At 34.7% G+C, this 22,171-nt stretch overlaps 2 protein-coding genes across 3 annotated transcripts; one reads left to right on the top strand and one right to left on the bottom strand.

The window, feature by feature from the left end:
• Nucleotides 1-2,946: 2,946 nt before the first annotated feature.
• LOC113776205 (transcription factor bHLH66-like) lies at nt 2,947-8,267 on the top strand. Its single transcript, XM_027321313.1, has 7 exons — nt 2,947-3,725; nt 3,874-3,966; nt 4,090-4,269; nt 4,433-4,498; nt 5,749-5,814; nt 6,231-6,293; nt 7,475-8,267. The coding sequence occupies exons 1-7, from the start codon at nt 3,234-3,236 to the stop codon at nt 7,913-7,915; spliced, it is 1,401 nt and encodes a 466-aa protein (XP_027177114.1). The 5' UTR covers nt 2,947-3,233; the 3' UTR covers nt 7,916-8,267.
• Nucleotides 8,268-16,490: 8,223 nt separating this feature from the next.
• LOC113775129 lies at nt 16,491-17,871 on the bottom strand. Of its 2 annotated transcripts, XM_027319880.1 has the most exons (4): nt 17,669-17,868; nt 17,393-17,530; nt 17,216-17,291; nt 16,491-16,788 (listed from the first exon to the last, which is right to left on the bottom strand). In XM_027319880.1, the coding sequence occupies exons 1-4, from the start codon at nt 17,750-17,752 to the stop codon at nt 16,781-16,783; spliced, it is 306 nt and encodes a 101-aa protein (XP_027175681.1). In that variant the 5' UTR covers nt 17,753-17,868; the 3' UTR covers nt 16,491-16,780. The 2 variants fall into 2 exon arrangements, with proteins under 2 accessions (XP_027175681.1, XP_027175680.1); XM_027319879.1 differs by lacking the exon at nt 16,491-16,788 and having other exon boundaries at nt 16,956-17,291; nt 17,669-17,871.
• Nucleotides 17,872-22,171: the final 4,300 nt, after the last annotated feature.

Below are 22,171 nucleotides of genomic sequence, written 5' to 3'. Positions count from 1 at the left end.
GGTGGGGGAGAATGAACAAGCGGGTCCTAAAGAGACTCCCCGGACCAACCGAGCTACCCAGGAAGGGCTATGACTCGTCTCTTGATAAAGCCATTTTTGAAATATGTAGGCATGCATTAATTCTCTTGTTTTACTCTTTTTTTTTTTTGGGATGCATGAGGTAGATGAAATTTCCTACAATTTTCTCTATTCATATAGAGTATGCGGTATCACTTGCTGGCTGGAGGCGTGCTTTTTGGTTTAGAAATGCAAATTAGTTTTTTCTCCAAAACCCATATCGCGTAAATATATTGTAATACAATCGATACACTGATGAAAGAAGTGTGCAATTCTAATCAACAACCACAGTTGGAATGTATATATGTTTTGGGAGGAGTTTTTATTAAAAAATAATAATAATAACAATGTATCATTATTTTGAGATTTGATGGATGTAAACCAAAAAAAAAAAAAGTGGTTAAAAGAAAATTATTTTAAGAGAATATTTTTTTATTTTAATTTATTTTAATTCTCTCTATGAATCTTAACTTAAATCAATTACTCGTTGTCATAACATCAACAGGGTAAGATTTTAGACATGGCTCATTTATTTAATACGAATCATTTGTCTACTGGATCTCAAATGATGCAATGTACATGCACCTCACTAGTAGTTCTAGAAAATCACGCTTAATCACACATAGCATCATGCAAGATGCTTTCAAAAAAAAAAAAACAAATGTTCAAAGTTGCACGTAGATCTTTTGGTGATTGGTGTATTTTACATTCTTCACTATAATCGTGAATAAGTGTTTGCATTGCATTTTTCTATCAAATTATTAACGATTACATTTTCCAATCATTTTTTGTAATCCACATATATCAAATTATTACAGTACATTTGTTTACAGAAACTCTATCTAAAATATAGCAATCCAGACGAGAAAGTATTCACAAATAGCAACGCCTATTTAATAAGGCCATCACGTTGTTGCAAGATGTCATGGGGAACCCAAATTTTTTTTTTTTTTTTTAATTGGGAATCATGAACGTAAAAATATATAAATGATTTTGGTCATTCGAAGATAATCTAATTTACTATTATGTGTGCATATGCACGGACGCAAGTATGTTTATATGTATGTAGTTGTGAAATTACATAGATGCATAAACATACCTTCTCTTAATTCTAGGTTAAAAGTCTTGCAATCCTAGCCCATTGAAAATCAATGTGCACAACATTATGTTACTTATTTTTCTTTCACTTTTTAAGAGAATTGAAAGAATGGCCTTGATATTCTTCACTATCTCTTTACATTCCGAAAAATAGAAAAAGTAACAAAAGAAAAAGGTCCTTCAATGTTTATCGCTGTCTATTTAAATTTCAATTGATTCTCATTGGAAATTTAATTAAGAGAGCAATTTTTTTTGGGTGCATCGGAGGACTTAATGGTCCATTAACTAAGAGTAAAATATAGCAAAGCCGCGCCTTTCGTATCATTCACGGCCCAACAAGTCTCTAATTTCCGCTTGTGGTTCAGCAAATCTTTCTCCACCCCTTCGCAAGCTTGTGTAACATTCTGGACAGAGCGATTAGATGAGAAAATGAATAAGGGAAGTCATTCTCATTTTTGCCCTTCATCATCAAATCACTTAACCGACAATTATCCGAATCAGCCCTTGAATTAAGATTGGATTGGAACAAAATATTTATGTTTTTGGAGCTCTACAGTATGACTTTTATCTGTTTTTTTTTAGATCTATAGCATCCATTTTTCAGATTTATTCTTTGATATCCGTGTATATTTGATGATGTAACTTCTATCATTAGATTAAATTTTAGTGAAATTATGATGATGTTTTATCAAAAAAAAAAAAAAAACTTTGACCAATATTCACATATGAAATTATGATATGTAACTTCGTATTATTCACATAAAATTGTCAAATTTGTATTTTGCAGTCAAACTTGTAACTATACTTTTGATGAAAAAATTATACAATATGCGCACGTCCAATATTTCACATTATTCCCGTGCCATATTTTTACTATGACCCATAATTAGTAAAATGCTAGACGTGTATAATATACGTCGCATATTATACGAATTTTTTTTTTGAAAGTACGATTAAAAGTTCGGTGCAAGAAAACGTGTTCAACAAAATTAGGCATATAAATTCGTACGTGAATGGTACAAATTATTTGAAATTCATGGAATTAAAAATATGGTTAAAACTACTATATATATTTTTAAAAATTATGGTATATTTATACAGATTTAAACTCTTGACCTTGTGTATGAGATCCTAAATATATTAAAGTTTTATCGCCTTATTACCTTTATATATAAATTTATATAATTATGTTATATGTGGCTATTATTTTGTGTATAATTAGAAAGATAAATTATTGACCTTAAATTTTAAAAATATTAAAGTATAATTCATGAACTATAAAACATCAAAAGTTTATTACAAGTTTAATCGAAAAGTGCAAATATATTTCAGAATACTTTTGAAACGTACTAAGTATATATGAGAGTTTCTTAAATCACACATATGAACATATATTATATAGAGTATAATACGAGTATTTAGTAACCATGATACGTCCTAAACAGTTATCAATTGGAGTTTATTTGTTCATTCAATTAATGAAAAACATATATATATATATTCTGAAAAGAAAACGACACTACAAAAAACCGAAAGCGCGTATGATTCACTGATTTGGATGTGTAAGTGGCAGGAGAGCTTACAAGTGTGAATCCATCCAATATCAAAACAAAATCCCCAAACAGTAGAACAGAACCTACCTAAGAATACAACCAAAAGATCTCAAAAAACAAAAAGATAAAAAAGGAAATACTACTAGTTTTTTTTTTTTTAATTTTAAAAAAAGAAACAGCAGAAGAAGCAATGCTTAAACACTATTTATTCAGTCGAAGAAGTTCCCACAAATCGAAACATTCCATTTCCAAACACAAAACTTCTTCTTCACAGCCCTCTTCTCATCTTCAAAAACCAGTAACAAGTAACAACAACCCTTTCTTTCTCCATCACTTGCCACTTCCTACTATTTCTCGACTTCTAGTCTCGTAGCACAATTGACAACTAAAGTCCTCTCTCTCTCGTCCCGAGTGCCGAAAATCATCGTATAGTAGAAAAGAAAGAAGACCAAATCACTGCTAGCTTAAGTTCTCTCGTTATTCGTGACATTTAAGGTTCAAGAACTTCTCCTACGTTTACAGAAAATGCAACCCGGTAGTAGTAGTAGCAGAGAAATGCAAGCCATGAATTCCCTCCTTAACCAACAACTCCACGACCTCCAAAACGGCCAACAGCACCACCACCACCACTTCGACTCAACGACGTCGTCCCACGACGACTTCCTCGAACAAATGCTTTCTTCCATCTCCAGCTCTTCCTGGCCTGCTCCTGACCTTATTAAAACCCAGCCCCCCTGGGACCCTTTGTCCTCGGCTGCTGCTTCCCAGACCCCTCTGGGTTCTCTCGAGGACCAGTCGGTTTTGTTGGCTTCTAAGCTCCGGCAGCACCAGATCGGCGGCGCCAAAGCTTTAATGCTTCATCAACAGTTAATGCTCCCTCGGGGCCTCGCCGGAAATGGCCTCAGATCCCCTCCTGGCCCCAACGGCGGCCTCTTGGCCATGCCGCTGAATTTGGCCGGTAACGGCGATCAGAATGAAGTCATCGTTGATGGGTCCCCCTTTAAATCTGCTAATCCTGTGAGTTCATTTTGTTTTTCTCTGGCCAAGTGTAATTAACGAGTCTAATTAAGGTCTATAATTAATTTAATTATTCTTCAGTTTATATGATTAAAAATTTGTTAGTAGTAGTATTAAATATGGGTTTTAACTGAGAATTTAATGACAGGGAAATGATGCATCAGTTCAAGCTCTGTACAACGGATTTACTGGATCTCTTGGTCAACCCTCTACTCAGCCTCAGCATTTTCACCACCCTCAGGTCTCTCTCTTAATTATTTTCAAATCTAATTCATCCCATTTTTGTTCCCTTGTTTGTTAAAAAGGAACTTCTACTGATAAATGGGATTTCGTTTTATTTGCGTCTTTGGCTCAATTTGTACAGGGCGGAGCGATGCAAGCCCAAAATTTTGGAGCTCAGGCGGCCCAGGCAATGAACCAGGCCGCGGCAAGCGGTTCAATGGGAACCGCCGGAGGAGGAGGGATGGCGGCGGCGCAGCCACGACAGCAGAGAGTGAGGGCCCGGAGAGGACAAGCCACGGATCCACATAGCATTGCTGAAAGAGTACGTTATACTAGAAGCCGTGACTTTGCAGTCCTGTTAGGCTAGTGGTTTAGCAGTACAAAAATTTGTTTCTTGTTTTTCGTTTGTTTCAATTTGTTTTTTAGTTTCTGAAATTTGCTGATTCTGTTTTTGGAATTTGTTTGTATAATGTGGGTGATGACAGTTACGTAGAGAGAGAATTGCAGAGAGAATGAAGGCTCTGCAGGAACTGGTGCCCAATGCAAACAAGGTATACACTACCTACTTACTTCACTCTAATCTTTCTCCCTCTGTCTCTTTCTTTTGTTGATTAATACTACTAAGAATTAGTGATAACTTTTAATTTTTCATTGATTAAACTTCCACAAATTGCCCTCTTTATTTTCTCGTAATCAAATTTATTTAAGATTTTTTCGGTTTAATTTGGAGAACTTCAATGAAGTGTTTAAACTTCGGCAGCTTTCTCCTAAGAAGCTTTTTTTTGTAACTGCTTAATCCAATGATAGTACCATAATATGAAGCTCTAAAAAAAATATAAGAATTTATTACTGCCTTTTACTACTGTTACTGTGTGTGGTATATCCATTTTGTCATTTATACTTCTCTTCTAATGCTTTCATTAGAATAGAAGAAAGAATTATATGCCCCATATTGCGGCTATATATGTGGGCTTTCTTTTTCTTCGTATATACCAAAAATTAATTTCCATAACCATTTCATCATATATGGAACAAACTTACAAGCAAGAGGGTTTCTTGAATTGAAATTCAAAGAAAATTTGTGAAAATCATAGGGCAGAATAGTAGGGTAGTAGGACTACATTTTGTACTTAATCACGAAGAGAGCGAGTACGGAGTACAGACTGTGGTAAAGTGGGCGGGAGTTTGTTCAGTATATATCTTTCCGTGCGTACCTGAAAATGTAAAGCTGGAAAGCAGATAGAGTGACAGAGGGATCCTCCATTCATGATCAGATGATAGCTACTCCTCCTAAAAAAAAGCACAGTCCCTGACTTAAATGTACTGGCACTCCTGGTTTCTTTCCCCACTTTTCTTGAATCTTTTAGCCAGTATAATTATATTACTACTATAATCTTTTATGAACTAATCAGGGCATATGCCAGCCGATTCAGATGTACATCACACATATACAAAATTTACGCTTTGTATGGATTGTATTTTTTTAATTTTTTTATAAAAAAATTATTGTAGTAATTTAATATATGTGAGATAAAAAGGTGATTGAAAAATGTATTCATAGAAAATATAGTATTTTTTTTTTTGAAAACTTGCATTCCAAATACACTTTTTAGTGTTTAGATTTAAATTGGAATTATATGACATGCATCTAGGCTCTCGTATCGTATCGTACGCAGATTAATCGATGGAACATTTTCGTGCTTATTTTAACATTGGAGATAAATATGGTACTGCTCAAGACTATTTTTAAATGGGGCTGATAACGTGTTGTTGTTGGATGTATTTGGTGGGGGAATGACAGACGGACAAGGCTTCAATGCTGGACGAGATCATCGACTATGTCAAATTCCTCCAGCTCCAAGTCAAAGTACTGACTCCTAATCCCCCCCTTTCCACTCCTTACTTTAATACTACTATTAAAGTAGCATCAGTAGTGTATTCTTTTAGATGATAGTAGGGGTAGTAGATGTCTATCTTTATTAAAAATGAAGTGGGAGGGATTCTTTTATTTAGTTGACAAATTCTATTATTATTATAGTTTTAATCAGATGGATTGGGTGAACATGGGCGTCTTATTTTGTTGTCCGAGAAAATTCCTCTCTTTGGTTGTTGTTTATTGCGAGTTTCTAAAAATTCCATGACCAACAGTAATGGGGATTGGGGGTGGTTGATTAAGATAATTAGTAAAGTTGAAAACCAAACTTTTCTTTTTTCTTTTTTTTTTTTTTGGTTAATGATGATGAACAAACCGTTTAAGTTGGTCATTTATACAATGTAACGCAGGTTCTGAGCATGAGCAGATTAGGTGGTGCTGTTGCCCCCCTCGTTGCTGATATGTCTTCTGAGGTACTACATTCTATTTCTTGCATTGCAATTTTCTATCCAAAAAAAAATTTACGTTTTTTTTTCCAAAAAAATCCTACATGTAGTATTAAATAACTGCAATATATTTTTCTATTAAAACTCTAAAAAATAACAATCCACACAGAACAGGACAGGACAGGTAGCACGATCCCACCACATTAATCTAGTGTACAAATCTCCGTTCACCAAATTTTAGTAATTCATTGTTGCATTAACCAATCTAATCTTACCAAAAAGCACCTAATTCAACTTAAACCAAAAATAGCATTAATTTACCTCTATGCTTCTTGCTTTTCCCTAGAGCTAAGCTGCTAAAACAAAAAAAAAGCCAGCAAATATTTTGCATTGAGTTAAGATGATGGTCTCTCTAACTCACTTTAACTCTCCAACCTTTTAATCTTTCCAAAAACAGAAAAAAGATTCGAGTAGGAGTCGTCGAGCTATATACTAGCCTATTAGCAACATTCCCAAAACCAACCAAACACCACCACGCACGCACCTCAAACCTTTTTCTCCTGCATTTTTCCCCTCAAATCAAAATCAAATACTCTTCTTGTCCTTAGAAAACGACAATTTATCAAAAAGTGTATCACGCGTGCTCGCTTTCCACATTCCACTGCCTCCCCCACCACTACCACCCTGCCCGCAGGGGCGGCTGGCTGATTCAGCAACCCCCGGTTTGGTTTCCGTGCAATTAATAATAGTCAAGAGACTGACTAGTGACTACTACATTTTTATTGTAGTTTTCCAGTAAAAAAATTTTTACTACATTTTTGTCGTCGCGAACATATTTTTTTAATTATTTTTTATTTTATCTCTTCTTATGTATTAAATCACTATAGTACTTACATTCTTCTTCAAACATTTCAAAAAATGGCAATTCTAAAATGATCTAAATTTTCTATTTAAAATAACCTTTCTTTTAAAAAAAAAAAAAAAAGCTTTTGCAAATAAACTATATATATAGGGGGCATAATCATTTGGCATTTGGCATTACTCTACGTTGCTGCTGAGGCCCTAGATTCAACCTAATGCTATTACTATTTTTTTATTCCTTCCCTTTATTTTCACTTTTTTTTAAAAAAAATTTAATATGTGGTTTAATAATTGGTTAATTTGATTGTACATTGGTGTGTGTGTGTTGTTTGTGATAAATATAAAAGGGAGGCGGTGACTGTGGGAATGGAAGGAGCAGTAACGGAACACAAACGGCGTCATCATCTAACAACAACAATAATGATAGCATGACGGTAACGGAGCACCAGGTGGCTAAGCTAATGGAAGAGGACATGGGATCGGCTATGCAGTATCTCCAGGGTAAGGGGCTCTGCCTCATGCCTATTTCTCTGGCTACGGCTATTTCTACGGCCACGTGTCACTCCAGGAATCCCATGCATCCCGGTCTCAACGGCAATGGCGCTAACAACCCGCTCCTGGGGCTGGGAGGTGGAGCCAACGGTAACGGGGTTGGTGAAGCCGGTGGGCCCTCATCTCCTAGCATGTCGGTGTTGACCGTTCAGTCAGCCACGATGGTTAACGGTGGTGGCGGACCTGGTGGCGAGCCCTCTTCCGTCAAAGACGCGGCTTCCGTTTCCAAGCCTTGAAAGTTGGGAGTCGTAACGGCGTTGACTGTTGACTGACCCTTGTTTAGTGGAGAAAGACTGCACTGTGTTTGATTCGAAGTTTGAAACTCTCGTCGACGGCCGTCAAGTCTACCCAAATGCGTAAGCAGCACGACGCCGTATTTGGATGGACTTGGCACGAGGAAGCGAAGCTTAACTTGAAGCTAACAAAAGTACAGAAGGACAGATCCATCTAAAATTCCAAATGAATTCCTTTTTCTTTTCTCTTTTAATATTTTTTTTATAAGTTCATGCAACTTATTGAGAATTATGTCTTTTCTTTTTTTCTTTACATTAAATATTGGTATGATCATGTGCTGGGCTTTTTTCCTAATGATGTGAAGATGAGCTGTGATGATTTTGACTATACTAATATAATGGATGGTATCATTAGTAATTACATGATTGAAACAGGATTAATTAATGAATTAAGTCAAGATAATAACGACGGAGATTAAGGATCAAAATAGGGTCTCGTGCTGCCTTGAAAAAGTCCCTGACAGCAATGGTTCACCTTAGTTATCCCTTCTTTTAAAATAATTTTTTTTTGGAAGGTTTAAATTAATTATTCTGGCTAAGCTAATACAATAATATGTGTCCGTGGTTCTTTAGCTCTTGAGAGAAAAGGAAAAGGGAACTGCAAGTGGTGCATGTGTGATCCGATCCATTCAGGTCAACGCATTCTTTAGGTGGAAAGGACGAAATGGAAGTGGATTTCTCACATCTTTAGGGTTTCTTGGCTCTATTATTATGCTTGAGATTGCCAATAGATTCATTTGACATATCCAATTGCATCTCATAAACTGCTAAATTATTCGACAATCCAAACATACATATTAATGGTTCGGATCCATCTTGCGTAAAAATTCTCTACTTGTCTCAAGGTCAGTTTTTCCTTTTTCTTCCCCTATATATTAGTGTATAGGAGTGATTATAGCGGGGGAAAGGGAAGAATGGATAAGAATTCGGGACCTTAAAATTCAGAATTTTCAATTTTAATCACTAGATCAAGATCTCTTCGACTAGAACAACTAATAAATATTTGTTATTAAAAGTACAACAATTTGTTCAGTAATCATTATTAGAAAATAAAAAAATTTATTGCTTGTGATTTACTATCATTTACTAGGTCATCTAACGGTATGAAATGTAAGAGAAAAAATTTCAAGTAAAAATACAAGATTAGGATTCTAATTAATATATACAGGAAGCGAATAAAATCAAACTATCAAATGAGTGTTTTTCCTTCACTTGTAATTCATATGGTTGAATATTAATTAAGAAAGGTTCAATGAGTAAATAACATTTATTACAAGAGGAAAAAAGTATCAGCTTGTTATATATTTTAGTTCAATGTTTCCTCATAGAAATGTTGAAGATACTGTTCATACTCTTTTAGGGGACAATTACGAAGTTAAAGGGGACACTATCAAAATTCAGAGGAAGGGATGGGGACAAGAGTGAAGCAATTATGCTATAGTTTCGTAAAAGAATTCGGCTCTATTTTGTTTGGATTGCTATTTCTTGGAATTTTTATAAAAAAATTATATTATAATAATTTGATATATGTAAAATAAAAAAATATATCCACGGAAAATATAATTTTTTTTTTTAGAAAAATGCCTTCCCAAACAATGCAGTCTACGTGAGAAACACGCTAGACGAGATTCCCTGCCCCTCGTCTGATTCTCTCACCTTTAGAGCCCAATGATGCATTAGACAACACGGGAAGCAAACACATTTAACTCGCCTGCATTTACAGGTTGTAATTATACCAATTGTCTCTCTTAAGCAAAGTTACCCATTTCTATCCTTCCACAACACGCACGTACCGTACCTTTCTAGAAGAATCCAAAAATATTCGTCTCTTGTATAGTCATCACAAAATCCAGCTCTTGTTTTGAGTAATTCGGAATAAGCAATTCCTTGTCCACGGCTTCAATTCAATTTCTAAACTCATTATTGTTTAGATTCTCTTTTGCTTGCTTCGTGTAAATCCAGTGGCTCTCCAGCTTATTAGAAGAAGAAGATTAATTTTTAGTGTGTACATTATATCTTGCTTTTATCATTTTCCAAAAAGTTCCAAGTTGGTCAATTATGTAAAAGAAAACCCTTTGTTTTCCATCACTTTCGGACCTCTAAAAGATGCGTTTTCTTTTTTTTTTTTTCCATCAAATTGACCCCATTCAATTTTTGCAATACTCAAGCAATTAATGACCAATTTACACTTTTATAAAGGGTAAAAAATAAAAAAAACCTTTTGTGGTCAATCTAATATACATAAAAGGCCCCCCGTGATTTCAAAACGTACAACACGATACCCCATATTTTGAACTAAATTGTAAAGCTTGACGGAAATGGCTTATTGGAATTTAAAAAAAAATTTTATACCTAATTTTTAACAAATATACCTGTTCTATCCCTTAACTCTCAATTTTCTTTCTCTAGAGGATAAAACAAATGATTTTATTGACCTGTCTTTTGCTTAATTATATTAGCGCATTTTTGTCATTTCATCCATTTTCGTTAAGTTTAACGGATTCCGTTACCTTTACAATTTAGTTCAAAATATGAGGTCTCGTGTTGTATGTTTTGAAACCACGGGGGGCTTTTATGTATATTAGATTTACCACAAAAGGTTTTTTTGTTTTTTTTTTTTTACCCTTTTATAAATCACGTATGACATATATTTAAAGAATATTTAATTGTGCCATTAAGTTATTCTAATGCACGTAAACAAATTCAGACTCATGATCAATTAATTATTGAGGAAATAGACGAAACAAAAGTTCTAAAAGACTTCTGAAACTCACAGTTAATTGGAATGAATTCCAAAAGGTAATTAATTCTCCAAAAAAAAAAAATCCAAAAGGTAAGAAAAATAACTAAAGCAAATAATAATAAAAAAAAAACAATCCTTTTAATACGTAACTGGGAATAGACATCAAGGTGGTAGAGCTTTGGCGGAATCAAGTCTTAATAAGTGCATGGTTACAATAAAAAGACTTCTGTCCTTCTTTTTAGGCTTAGAGATTAAACATTTCTTGTCAATACTTTTGGGTTCTCAGTTCTCAATAATTAAAACATGTTTCTTGTTGTTGAATTGCTAATTTCGGCTGCTTTTGAGTTCTGTCCAAATCGTCCAATTGACAACTTGATACAAACGAGAAACGCATAAAAGTCCAAAGATAAACTTACAAAGAATTCTCACACTAAGCCATTGACTCAAATGTCTGAATTCTTACCTAAATTAAGTTGCCTTCATAGGAGCTGTGGTGCTATGGTCAACGAACACATCTTAACATAACCACTTAGACCACTTACTTCAGCCCCCCAAAAAAAAAGAAAAAAAAACCAAAAGAATGGTTAGTTGTTGTCATCATTGAATTTTGTCCCGTAAGGAAATTTATACCAAAAGACTTCTTTTTCTAAACCTAAATTAACTTCAGGAAAAGTTATTTTAATCCTTCTCCAGTAGTGATTGATTAGCTGGTCTTACTTTTGATCAAGAATTGTCGTGTGATAAAGCCCATAACTCATTGACAGCCACGGAACCTATTCTTTCTAAGATTGGTTCTTTGACTTTTAGATGGATAACTGTTTCCACCATAACAATTAATTAATTGGTTTTGGTGGTGTTCAGAAGACTAGATATTTAAGCATCATATCTCTTGGCCTTATCAGGATGAGCAGCAACAAAAATAACTGTGGAAATTGTTAAACTAGTTATTTAGGTCTCATTTGGCAAGTGAATTTTTTGTGTGTTTGTCCAAAACTTTATTGTAACTCACTGTAGAAGTTGTAGAAAAATTTTTTGAAGTGTGTAGTTTTTTGGATATTTTGAAGTGTATAGTTTAAAAATTTTGAGAAATTTTTTGAGATTTCTGTAGCTAAAGTTGTTAAAAAACTCGTAGCAAACAAACTTAGCCAAAAACTTGCTTGCCAAACAAGGTTTTAGTTACTTGCTGACTGCATAATACACAAAACCAAATTTTGATTTGATTGTAAGCATGAGTTCTTGAATTCAAAGTCTCCCAATTATAAAAAAAAAAGAGAAAAATCATAATTAGTTTGGCACTATCACTTTACTCTTTTAAACCCGCTAGTAATCATAATTAGTCTTAGTGCTACATTTGTCTGAAGCACAGTATGATTTTCCATTATAGTTTAAACCCGCTAGTAAGATTTTTAAATTATTGCTAAACTTATGTGTCACCAAAATCTTTGTAATTTGTATCAAAAAATATATATATATATTTTTTTTTGGAAACGAATTGACAAGGAAATTTTTGCAACCTCATCTCTTAGTGCAAATGTGAAAAGAGAAAACATGATAACATCCTACTTAGGTGATCTGACAAATCATGTAACCTTCCGTTTAGACAAATAAGATAACTATAACGAAAGGTTTCATCACAAAAGTCCAATCGAAATAATATGAAATCCAACTACACAGTACTACCAGCTCTTGTCCTAAATCAAGACCAACTAATAAGAAAGGACAGCAGTCCAATGACCTTTGACATCCCAAAAATCATTTTGAACTCATAACCTTAAAAAACCCGCACTTCACCACGAGAAGGCACTATTAATTCGAATTAGACATCCATCTCCCACAAAGAAAATAATAAAATGTTAGGATGCATTTATTCATAACCTTCTCAAATCATTTGAAGTATAAATTTAGGGTTAATTACCATAAATCCCCTTTAGGTATGGCCTGATTCTCACCTTATTCCCTAGCCTTTCAATTGTGTCACTTTACCCCATGAGACAAAATTGCCTCTCTTTGATCTTAATTTCGATTTTTCTTTGTCTTCTTTTCTCTTCTCTATCTTTTCTAATTTTTTTTTTTAATTTTCACATCGTCTCTTCATTCTAGAGCCACTAATTTCGTTAGATGACTAATGAATAAACAACATAGTAATAATAGATTGTTAAAAAAAGAAAATAGCAAAAGACACCATTTAATTAAAGCAAAGGGAAAGGAATTAGAGATGGTCCATTTTCTGGGATATAAACATAGAGTCTATATATAGAGAGAGGGGAACTCAATCCTTGTCCTTTGCACTTTGCAGCCTCAATTATTTCAATCGTGATTTGAAAGATGAAATTCATCAATTATACAGCACATTTTATTGAAAATCATCCTTGTCCTTTGACTAGATTTGATGGCAGCAGCAATCCATCAAATCTAGTTTTTTTTTTCGTTTCTTTTTTTTGAATAATGATAACCAAGTGCAAGGGAAAAGAATTTAATAGCAACAGGGATGGAAAGGAGGAATTAAGAAATGAGCATATGAGAATAGAATAATAGAGGGTGTAATTTGGTCTAACAGGGGGTGAAGTAACACGACGATTAAAAGGGTTAGAGGATAAAGTGAGAATTAAGGTATACATTAAATAAGCAACCAAGAAATTTATTTGTCATTGACGTATGATTATGGAATCAAATCATGGACGATAAGTCGGCAGAATAGAAGTGGCTGAGGTCCAAAACCATGGTGGTGCTGAGTAGCGAAGAAAGAAGACACGCTTTTGACAAACATGGTGCTGAGTACATATTTTAACTACAAAAAAAAAAAATTGAAGATAGATTTCTCAGATTCAAACTTTCACCATCATGAAAAGACTTCTAGTGCTATCTTTAGCTGTAATAAGATGTATAAAAACTTCCCACCTAACATTAGTTATTAAATCTTAAGAAACCATCGTAATCCATGACTTCTAAGTTGGAAGTTGCGTTTCCGGAAATTCATTATTGACTGAAATTGATGGGAGCAGCAGCATTCTACCATTATTCTATCCGTGTCGTGAATGGGAAGAGCACCACACCACAGGGCAAACTTTTTCTTCTTATTATAGTACAGTGGTGGTGTTTTGAGAGTACAATATGTGGTGTAAACTGCCACATCACGAATCTGTAGTTTCAGCAGAAAATTGGCTTTTCTCATTGATATCAGCTAAAGCAACCCGTCTGCCTTTTTTTTTTTTTTTTTTACACCAGAAGTCCACGCTTCCCTTTGCTAAATAACAGTAACAAAATGCCCTGTTCAATTTTTGCCTTATCCCATGAACATAATTGTAAAAAATGCTCTGCTGTCCCACTGCAAAAGACGATGGATGGGACTTCAGCACTTCACAAACTTTGTCTACACATGATGCAACGAAGGCAAGGTTCATGGGATAAAGATGGGAGATGTTGATCTCAAAATGATTCATCTTTGTCAAAAAGATGACAGCAAAGCACAAGCATGATTGCAGATAAAGCAGTTAAGTTCCAGCGAGTTCAGATATCTTCGTTCTGTCTATCGAATTCCAAACTAATAATTACTGGGAGAAAACACATCATACATCAAAATGTTGCTTGTCAAATTTGATCATGAACTGAATCTTTATTCACTCGAAGCAAATATATACTTCTAACTAGGTTACCCAATCCAACATAAAGCTTAAGAACAAACAGCAGATACCAACATAAAGAAGGCCACTTCCCTAGAACTCAACATAAACCTGCATGTGTGTGTGATTGTCCATGTGCATCTCTTTTTATGTGTGCCTCTATTTGATCCTCCCCAAGATATTACCATCAAATACTTACAACACAAAACCATATCAATCACAATCACGTTAAAATACAAAAGAGCAGATAATACAATTGGAGTGGATATAACACACATATATACAGGGAAATCAAAAAGGAAGAGAATAAGTTTGGTTTGCACATCAATAACAAGGATGTATTGCTAGTCTATAGGACAAAATTTGAGAATGGGATAATGGATCCCAACCAGAAACACAGCAAAACAGGATGACACGATTAATAATGCAATCCTGCATCATCTCATAAACCAAATGACCCCTCAATTACCAAAAGGCCAAAAGGTTGTGATAGCAAATATACAAGGTGCACTTAGAATATACTTCAGGTAAATCAAAAAACAGTTGAAATTCCCCCTAAACTACATTAACTGTACAATTTGACCAACTTCCCCTTCTGAAGGAGAGACAAGGACATCCTAAGGTGCAAATACGGTGGTTTCATTTGCTTCCCTTATCAAGAGCAGTATTGGATTGAGTCCATAATAGAACTATTCCCCAAAGTTTTCAAATATCAGGTTGCTCTAAAAGCACTTCAAATTTTATGGCAACAGAATAGAAATTATAGTGTTGAAAAGTAAGTATCATCGAAGACAATATGCAGCAATGTCATCTAGTAAGAAAGGTCAAGCAATACACCACTAATACAAGTTATGCAAGGAAAAGATATCTATTATATTATGAGATGAAGCACCAATGTATCAAATGGACATACTAAAGGCCTATATCGCAAAGCTAAGAATGAAAAACCAAATTATCTTCATAGCTTGAATTGATTCCATGAGATATTGTGCATGTATGATCCATGAACGCCTGCATTCCTCCCAGAGCAAGAGTACAATGAAGGATAATCTTTTCATATATCAGTTCACAGTCAAATATTCTTACTTAAGTTACAATTTTCTGGATTTGTTACACTTTCTGTTTCCTATTTCAATCAATTTATTTACTTATTTTTGGTGGCTTGGCATTGGTTGGTGAGGTATGGAGGAGTAGAGAGAGGAAGGAGATTACTAAACCAAATTCTTCACAATACTATACCACATGAACAAATCTATTGCTTAATCACATGGTAAGTAGAAGTGATGATTCTATATGAATTTCTAATCTTATATATTATCCACTCTCATTTGTTTGTATAGCTCATGTAATCAACCAATATGGGGCATCACTTGATAGCCTATGTAACAGTCAAACTTGAACTGCTGTTCTATCACGATGAAAGGGCATGCATACTATCACTACTTCTTTTCAAAATCAAAGTTTTAAGTGAGTCAACCTGCTTTACTTTATGCTTAAGTTATCAGCTTCAGCCGATTTTTTCTTGTCAAACAAACTTCTCTTCTGCTAGAATTCCAAATTACAAGTGAGGTGCAAATTAACAATGAGTAAAATATATTCTTAATTTGGTCAAAGCTGTCATCTACATATGCTGAGATCAACTGACTTCAATCCAGATGTAAAAGTTCATATTACTTCTTTCATCATTTGTTAACATTTAGATTCTTCAAAATCTAATCCTATTAGGATGGACCCTACTCACTATACTCAATGATCAGATTTAAGATGGAGGAAGGTTGAATGTTGCAGAAAGAAAGACCACTGTGCCAGCAGTGTGTCTCGAAATAGCAAAGGGACTGGGTACCTCAAGGTTTCCAGCCATACAACTACAGTTATTTAGGTGTATTACCTAAGCCAGCCTCATTATGCAAGTGTTGATGATCTAGAATTGTTAACAGTGATACCTCAGAATTGTAAGACTAGATATATGGTGCAAGGACCTACAGGTTTTTCCTGCATCTCAAAACTATACATAGTTTCTCAATAAGAAGCAAAACTTCAAAACAAGTAACTAATACACACCACTACTTAAAAAGGTAAAACATATTGCATCGTTTAATAGTAAGTAGCGAATAGCAGTTTGGAACATAAAAGAGGGGGGGGGGGGGGGGGAGTGTAGGGAACAAAAGCATGAACTAGAACCTGAAAACCTTACTGGTCTGGTAGCATTACAACCCATCAAGGTACCGAGGAAACAGCAATACAACAAAACTAAAAGTTGGACAACTTAACTTAGCCACTAGAATGCCACAAACAGGCTATTCACTAAGAGAATCCTAATTGATTCAGCATATTTTACATCTCCTTGATCTTACTTGAAACTTTTGCACAGTTGAAAGCAAAAATACCGATTAAGTAACCTGGCTACCCGAATAAACTCATTTGCATCTTCCCAGGGGCCCAGCTTTACACCCCTGCCAAAATAGTTTAATTCAAAGCCAACGAAACCATAACCAATTTGAATTTGAATAATCAAAACAGCACTATTCCATTTTCCCAAAACTAAGCAAATAGTATAACACTTCGGAGGTCACTTCTCCACCAAGCATAAAGGTGGGAAAACAAAATAGTAACAGCAAGATAACAGTAAAGCTATCAATAGTTAATTGGATGCACGCTGACAAAATAGTAATTGTTTACATCCGCAATTCTGTTCTTCTAAGTATCTTTTGCAAGATCAACCGGAGCAATTTTACACAGTTTTCCAACAAAAATGAAATTCTAAGAACGAAGTCAAGAACATCTATTTTCCTCCACATCTCTATACATTCGTGTCCGTATTAGTCAGCAAAAATTAATAACTGGGTTTGAAAGTATAAGGCTGTGGGAGTGACAACGGACCTCTCCTTGACTCATTGTCATCCAAAAGCCTCTGAACCCTCCTCTTAGCACAATACTGCCTATCAAAATGCTTCACCTAACCACAAAAGGCAAAAGATAATCAAAACCCAGAAATTATACAAACGAAATTAACTACAAAAACCCAAAAATTTCCTGAGATTAGAAAACTAAACTAACCCAAGTAGGCCTGCATTGCTTAACAAACTCCTCCCTAGGTTTCTTGCATTCCACAGGGTATAGCAGCCCCACGTAGCCAATTTCACTAGGTTTCTTGCTTGATTGTTTCTCCAAACAGGCATAAAATGCATCACGCGCCTATTGGGTATCAAAAAAATTCAGTCCTAATCAGCAACTTTCAAGATTTATTCGGAAAAATTATCCGAAATCAATAGCCCAAATAACACTATCCAATATTTCAACACACTTTGTGTGCACAAGAAAATGAGAAATTACCTTATAGCAAGATTGTCTAGCTTGGGAGAGAACGTCAGTTTGGATTTTGCCCGCGTTCTGGGAGGCGTAGGCTTCCAGCGCCATCTCACTGTGTGTTCTGTGTGCGTCTTGAACAACAAGAAGGTCCTATTGAGCTGCGCCTCTCACGCTGGAAGTGCGAACAGTATGGCATAGCAGTGCGTTAATCTGGGAACAAAAATTAACTCCTTAATCGTCTATTGGGCCAAAATTTGGGCTCATGATGGGCCAAATTTGGATTTTTCCTTCATTAACTTGTAAATGGAGTGATTCTCCAATAGAGCCTTAAGACACTGAGTAATATTAAATAATGACCCTTACTAAGTTTGGCAAGTCTCGTAGTTGATTTTTGATTAATGTAACAGTGCCAAACGAACAAATAAGGATCTCACAAATAAAATGACACTTACTAAGTTTGGCAAGCCTGATAGTTGATTTTTTTTATTAATATAATAGCACCGATCCAACAAATAAGCATCTCATAATATTAATCTAGACGATATGATGATAGGTACGTATGGGGAAGTCTAGTAGTTGATTTTTGATTAATGCAATAGTACCGATCGAACAAATAAGAATCTCACGATCTTGATCAAGAAGATACGATGACAGGCATGTATGGGGCAAACAATACTTCTTTGCACTGCATCAGCTGGAGGGTTCAACGCCCAACCTAATGCATGGGAAATACTTCCTTGTTGTAATATATTAGGGGGGGTTTGAACTTCCAACCTAATGGTCATTGTATCAAAGCCCATTGGTTTAATAATGTGCTCATGCTGCATTACCTTACATCTAGAAAGACTTTTATCGCACTTATGTTGAGGTCTAGCTTATTGATTGGTCCTTGACTCCTTGAGAGAGCAGCTACGACCATTTGTAAGCACTAATCATGGAATTAAGCCATTAGCCTGGGTGTCTTTTAAGGACAGCAGGAGTGTTTGATTAAGATTATGTCCTCGGAACATTGACGCAAATTCGGTAGCCCATTAAGGCAATGTTCGTTTATTGAAAGACAACTTCTTGCTAGAGCCCGGAAATGACAGAACTGTTTTATTCAACTGGGGGTGGAAACTGCTAAAACATTGGGATTTTGGCCCAGTCAAACTTTGGGTTTAATTGCTTTTCTGATGATAAATTGTACCCGAACCTTTTTCTTTCAAAAGAAATAATAGTATCCAAATCTTTGACTCTCAAAGAAAAAATTGTATCCAAATTTAAATAGAGGCCTCACCCAAAGTATAGACAGTGCAAAATAGTTAGCAATGTAAAGAAAACAAGAAAAGTAAAATAAGAATAGGGACTTCATATGTTGTTTTGTGTTAATTTTTTTTTTTTTAATTTTTGAAAGAGGATCAATAAATTTCCCCACCTATCCATTTGAGTGAAATTTATATTTATTTTTTTGGATAAATCAACTATACAGACCACTTGAGACTCGAATTGTGTTTTACTTGTTTCAGTGGGCCCAAACAAGGCCCATACTTGGAGAAAATATCAAATATACATCGTTATTAATTAACAGTACTGTTGTACTTTTCTTTTTCTTTTTTTTAATCTTTTTTTTTTGGTCAAAAGTGCGGTTGTATTTTCTCTCAACTAATTAACAATTATCGGTGAATTCAATTAGTCCATCCTCTCAAAATTCTTTCCCCCCAAAGTCCAAACTACTAAATGCAACTAAGTTGTTTCATGAAGTTCTTGTATTAAATAACATGCATGCAACTAAACTGTGCTTAGCTGCGTATCTGCAAAAGTGATCTTGAACTTGCTTAATTAAGGAAAACTGAACCAAATAATTCACAATTAAGAACGTTAATCAATAGTTCCACCAACAAAATGACAGGATCCAAGGAGTACGTTGCTAGTTCGTGTTTTCATTTTTGGAGAATAGGAATGTTAATTTTGAGAAAGCACAAACTATATACTCTTAGCCAAAATTTTTTCAAATTGATTATTATCCTATTTCCTTATGCCTATAAATTTTTAGACACTTTCACGATTATTTAATATTTCAAGCAATACAAGTAAAAATTCAGACAGTTTCATATGGATCTGCAACTTTGCAGCGTCTAGATTCAGGCAGTTTAATATGCATTTGTAATTTTATAGCGTCTATGATACTACTGGAATCCTTTAATTATAGGATCATGTCTCACAAAGTATGAATTTGCTATAACTTTAGTACGTATACCACCCAGTGTGGATTATCTCTAATCTTGATCAGCTGGCTATATTATTCATCCCTAAACTGTGAGTTGTATTTAGTCTTATTTTTTTTAAGCAAAAAATAAAAACATGTTTTCAGCTTTATGCTCTTGTCAGCATTCATTTTTCGTTCTTTTTTTTTTTTTTTTTTTTCATTTGTCTTTGACGTAGCACCATATTTAATTTCCCCAAAAAAAAGAACGAAAATCTAGATAGGAGCTGTCTCACGAACCCATTTATTTGTAAATTATGTACGATGCAAAGGCATACACGTGAAAAAGTGTTGGAATATTAAATTTATCAATGTCGCAATGACTTCAATAATTGAACAACATAGTCGTTGGGACAATAATTCCATTTCCTCTTCCATTAAATATCTCTCTGATCATGATTAGGACAATGAATAATCAAGGTGAGATTCCTTCAGCATATGCACTCCAATTCACATAAAGAATCTAAACACATTCTCCAATTTAAACGTTAGCTGAAAGAGATTATCATGTCAATCGGTGAATTTGCACTTCTCCCAACTACTAATTGTCTCTACATAACCACCACTCACTCCTAGTTGAATAACCAATCAGTTGTCAACTTCTCAATTAGAATATGTTTAGGAGAACTCATTCTTTAGAAGCTACAATGTCACTAATCAGTAGAACTCATTATTTAGAAGCTATAATGTCACTAATGAAATCCAAGAAGCCTTCCTCAGATAGCAAAGTTGTGGCTGTATAGAAGCACTCTCAGGATGTAGGTCCCATCCACTAATCCTTGTCTAACTTGTATCCTCTACTTTAATGATCCTATAATTAATCTTAGCACGTATGTGCTGTTGGCTCCTTTAATTCACCTGTACGAGGTAGTACTTTTATTAATCACTGTCTAACATTTGATTAGAATTTTATTATAACATAATGAGCCCTTTTCTTCCTTATGGATCTTTGGTAAGTGAATATATTAGTCCCTTTTTTTTTCCAAATGGATCTACAATCCAAATTCTTCTCCATTAATCATATTGTTCTATGAATTTCTCCAATTTAGCGTTCTCCTAGCCGGTAAACATGTGACCAATTCTGTGGGATTATGATTTTGTCAATGGCAAAATGCCCACATTAAAAAAAAAGGAAAGAAAAGAATATCCCACTGGGAAAATGACTTTGATTTGCTGCATTTTAAGTTGGTGTGCAGAACAATGTTCATCATCAGCTCGCTGGAACTTGCATAGAAATTGTGTGCAACTTGAGAGTTTGTCTTCGTTATGATAAGAAGTTGCAAAGAGAGACGGGATATCTTTTCAAAGCTGAAACCGAGTGAATTGATTTTGGCTCTGGATCTTTGATTAACTTGTTCAATTGCTTCCGGGAAGGTCAATTCGATATGCAAAATTAGCCGAGCGAGACAGTAGTCCACCTGGTAATTTGCTGGCAATCGGCATGGTCCATTTTCTAGTACGATCAAACATGGACCATATTTTGCCCAATTGATTGAACCTGTGAATCGAATCACTGTCCCATCGTGGAGATGTTAATGCTGTAGACTTGTGGCTACAATTAAACGAAGAATCCACTTGTAAAAAGTGATTGATACCATGTTTTGAAACGATAGACGGAAATATAAAAATTTCTAAAATCAATGAAATAAGCTGTCCTTTAATTTATTTTTCTAGCTTAACTTTGACGAGGATAGTTATGAATGTTTTGACGAGGATAACTATGATTTATCATGATTTATATAATAGTGTACGAGTATGGGACAAGAAGCAAACGATTCATTCCGACAGCTTTGGACCAGATTAAACCCTATTTATGAATTAGCCGATGTTATAAGATCAACCAGGCGGCTGGTTGGGAAGGGGTGATTAATTATCAGAGAAAAGAATTGCTAATAGTAGCTATTTTCAACTTGATTAGTTTTTTCCCCTTTTTTTTTTTTTCTTGCTTTTTAACTTGACTAGTTATTGGGTTGATTCTTATTAACGCGCCTAATGACTCTTACTTCTGGAGTAAGCCTTAACTAATTAGTATTATACGATTTGATTGAAGAGTAAGCAAGGCTGTACACCACATCTCTATCAGTAATTTCTTCAGAAGAGAAATCTACATAAGAGTATAGGGATGACTACATACATACTGCCTTGAAAAGAAAACGGGAAAAAGGGACAAACTATATACCAAAACTAGGCAATTAATTTTGTTGCATGTCTTTATACTTGCATCTCAGAACTCATATTTTTCCCACCCAATAAGAAAAAAAATCCCACAAACTTCTCAACACATT

Source organism: Coffea eugenioides, chromosome 6 (assembly GCF_003713205.1).
Source record: "Coffea eugenioides isolate CCC68of chromosome 6, Ceug_1.0, whole genome shotgun sequence".
Classification (NCBI taxonomy): domain Eukaryota; kingdom Viridiplantae; phylum Streptophyta; class Magnoliopsida; order Gentianales; family Rubiaceae; genus Coffea; species Coffea eugenioides.
Note: the sequence above shows the minus strand (reverse complement) of the source record. Positions and strands in the feature narration are given on the sequence as shown.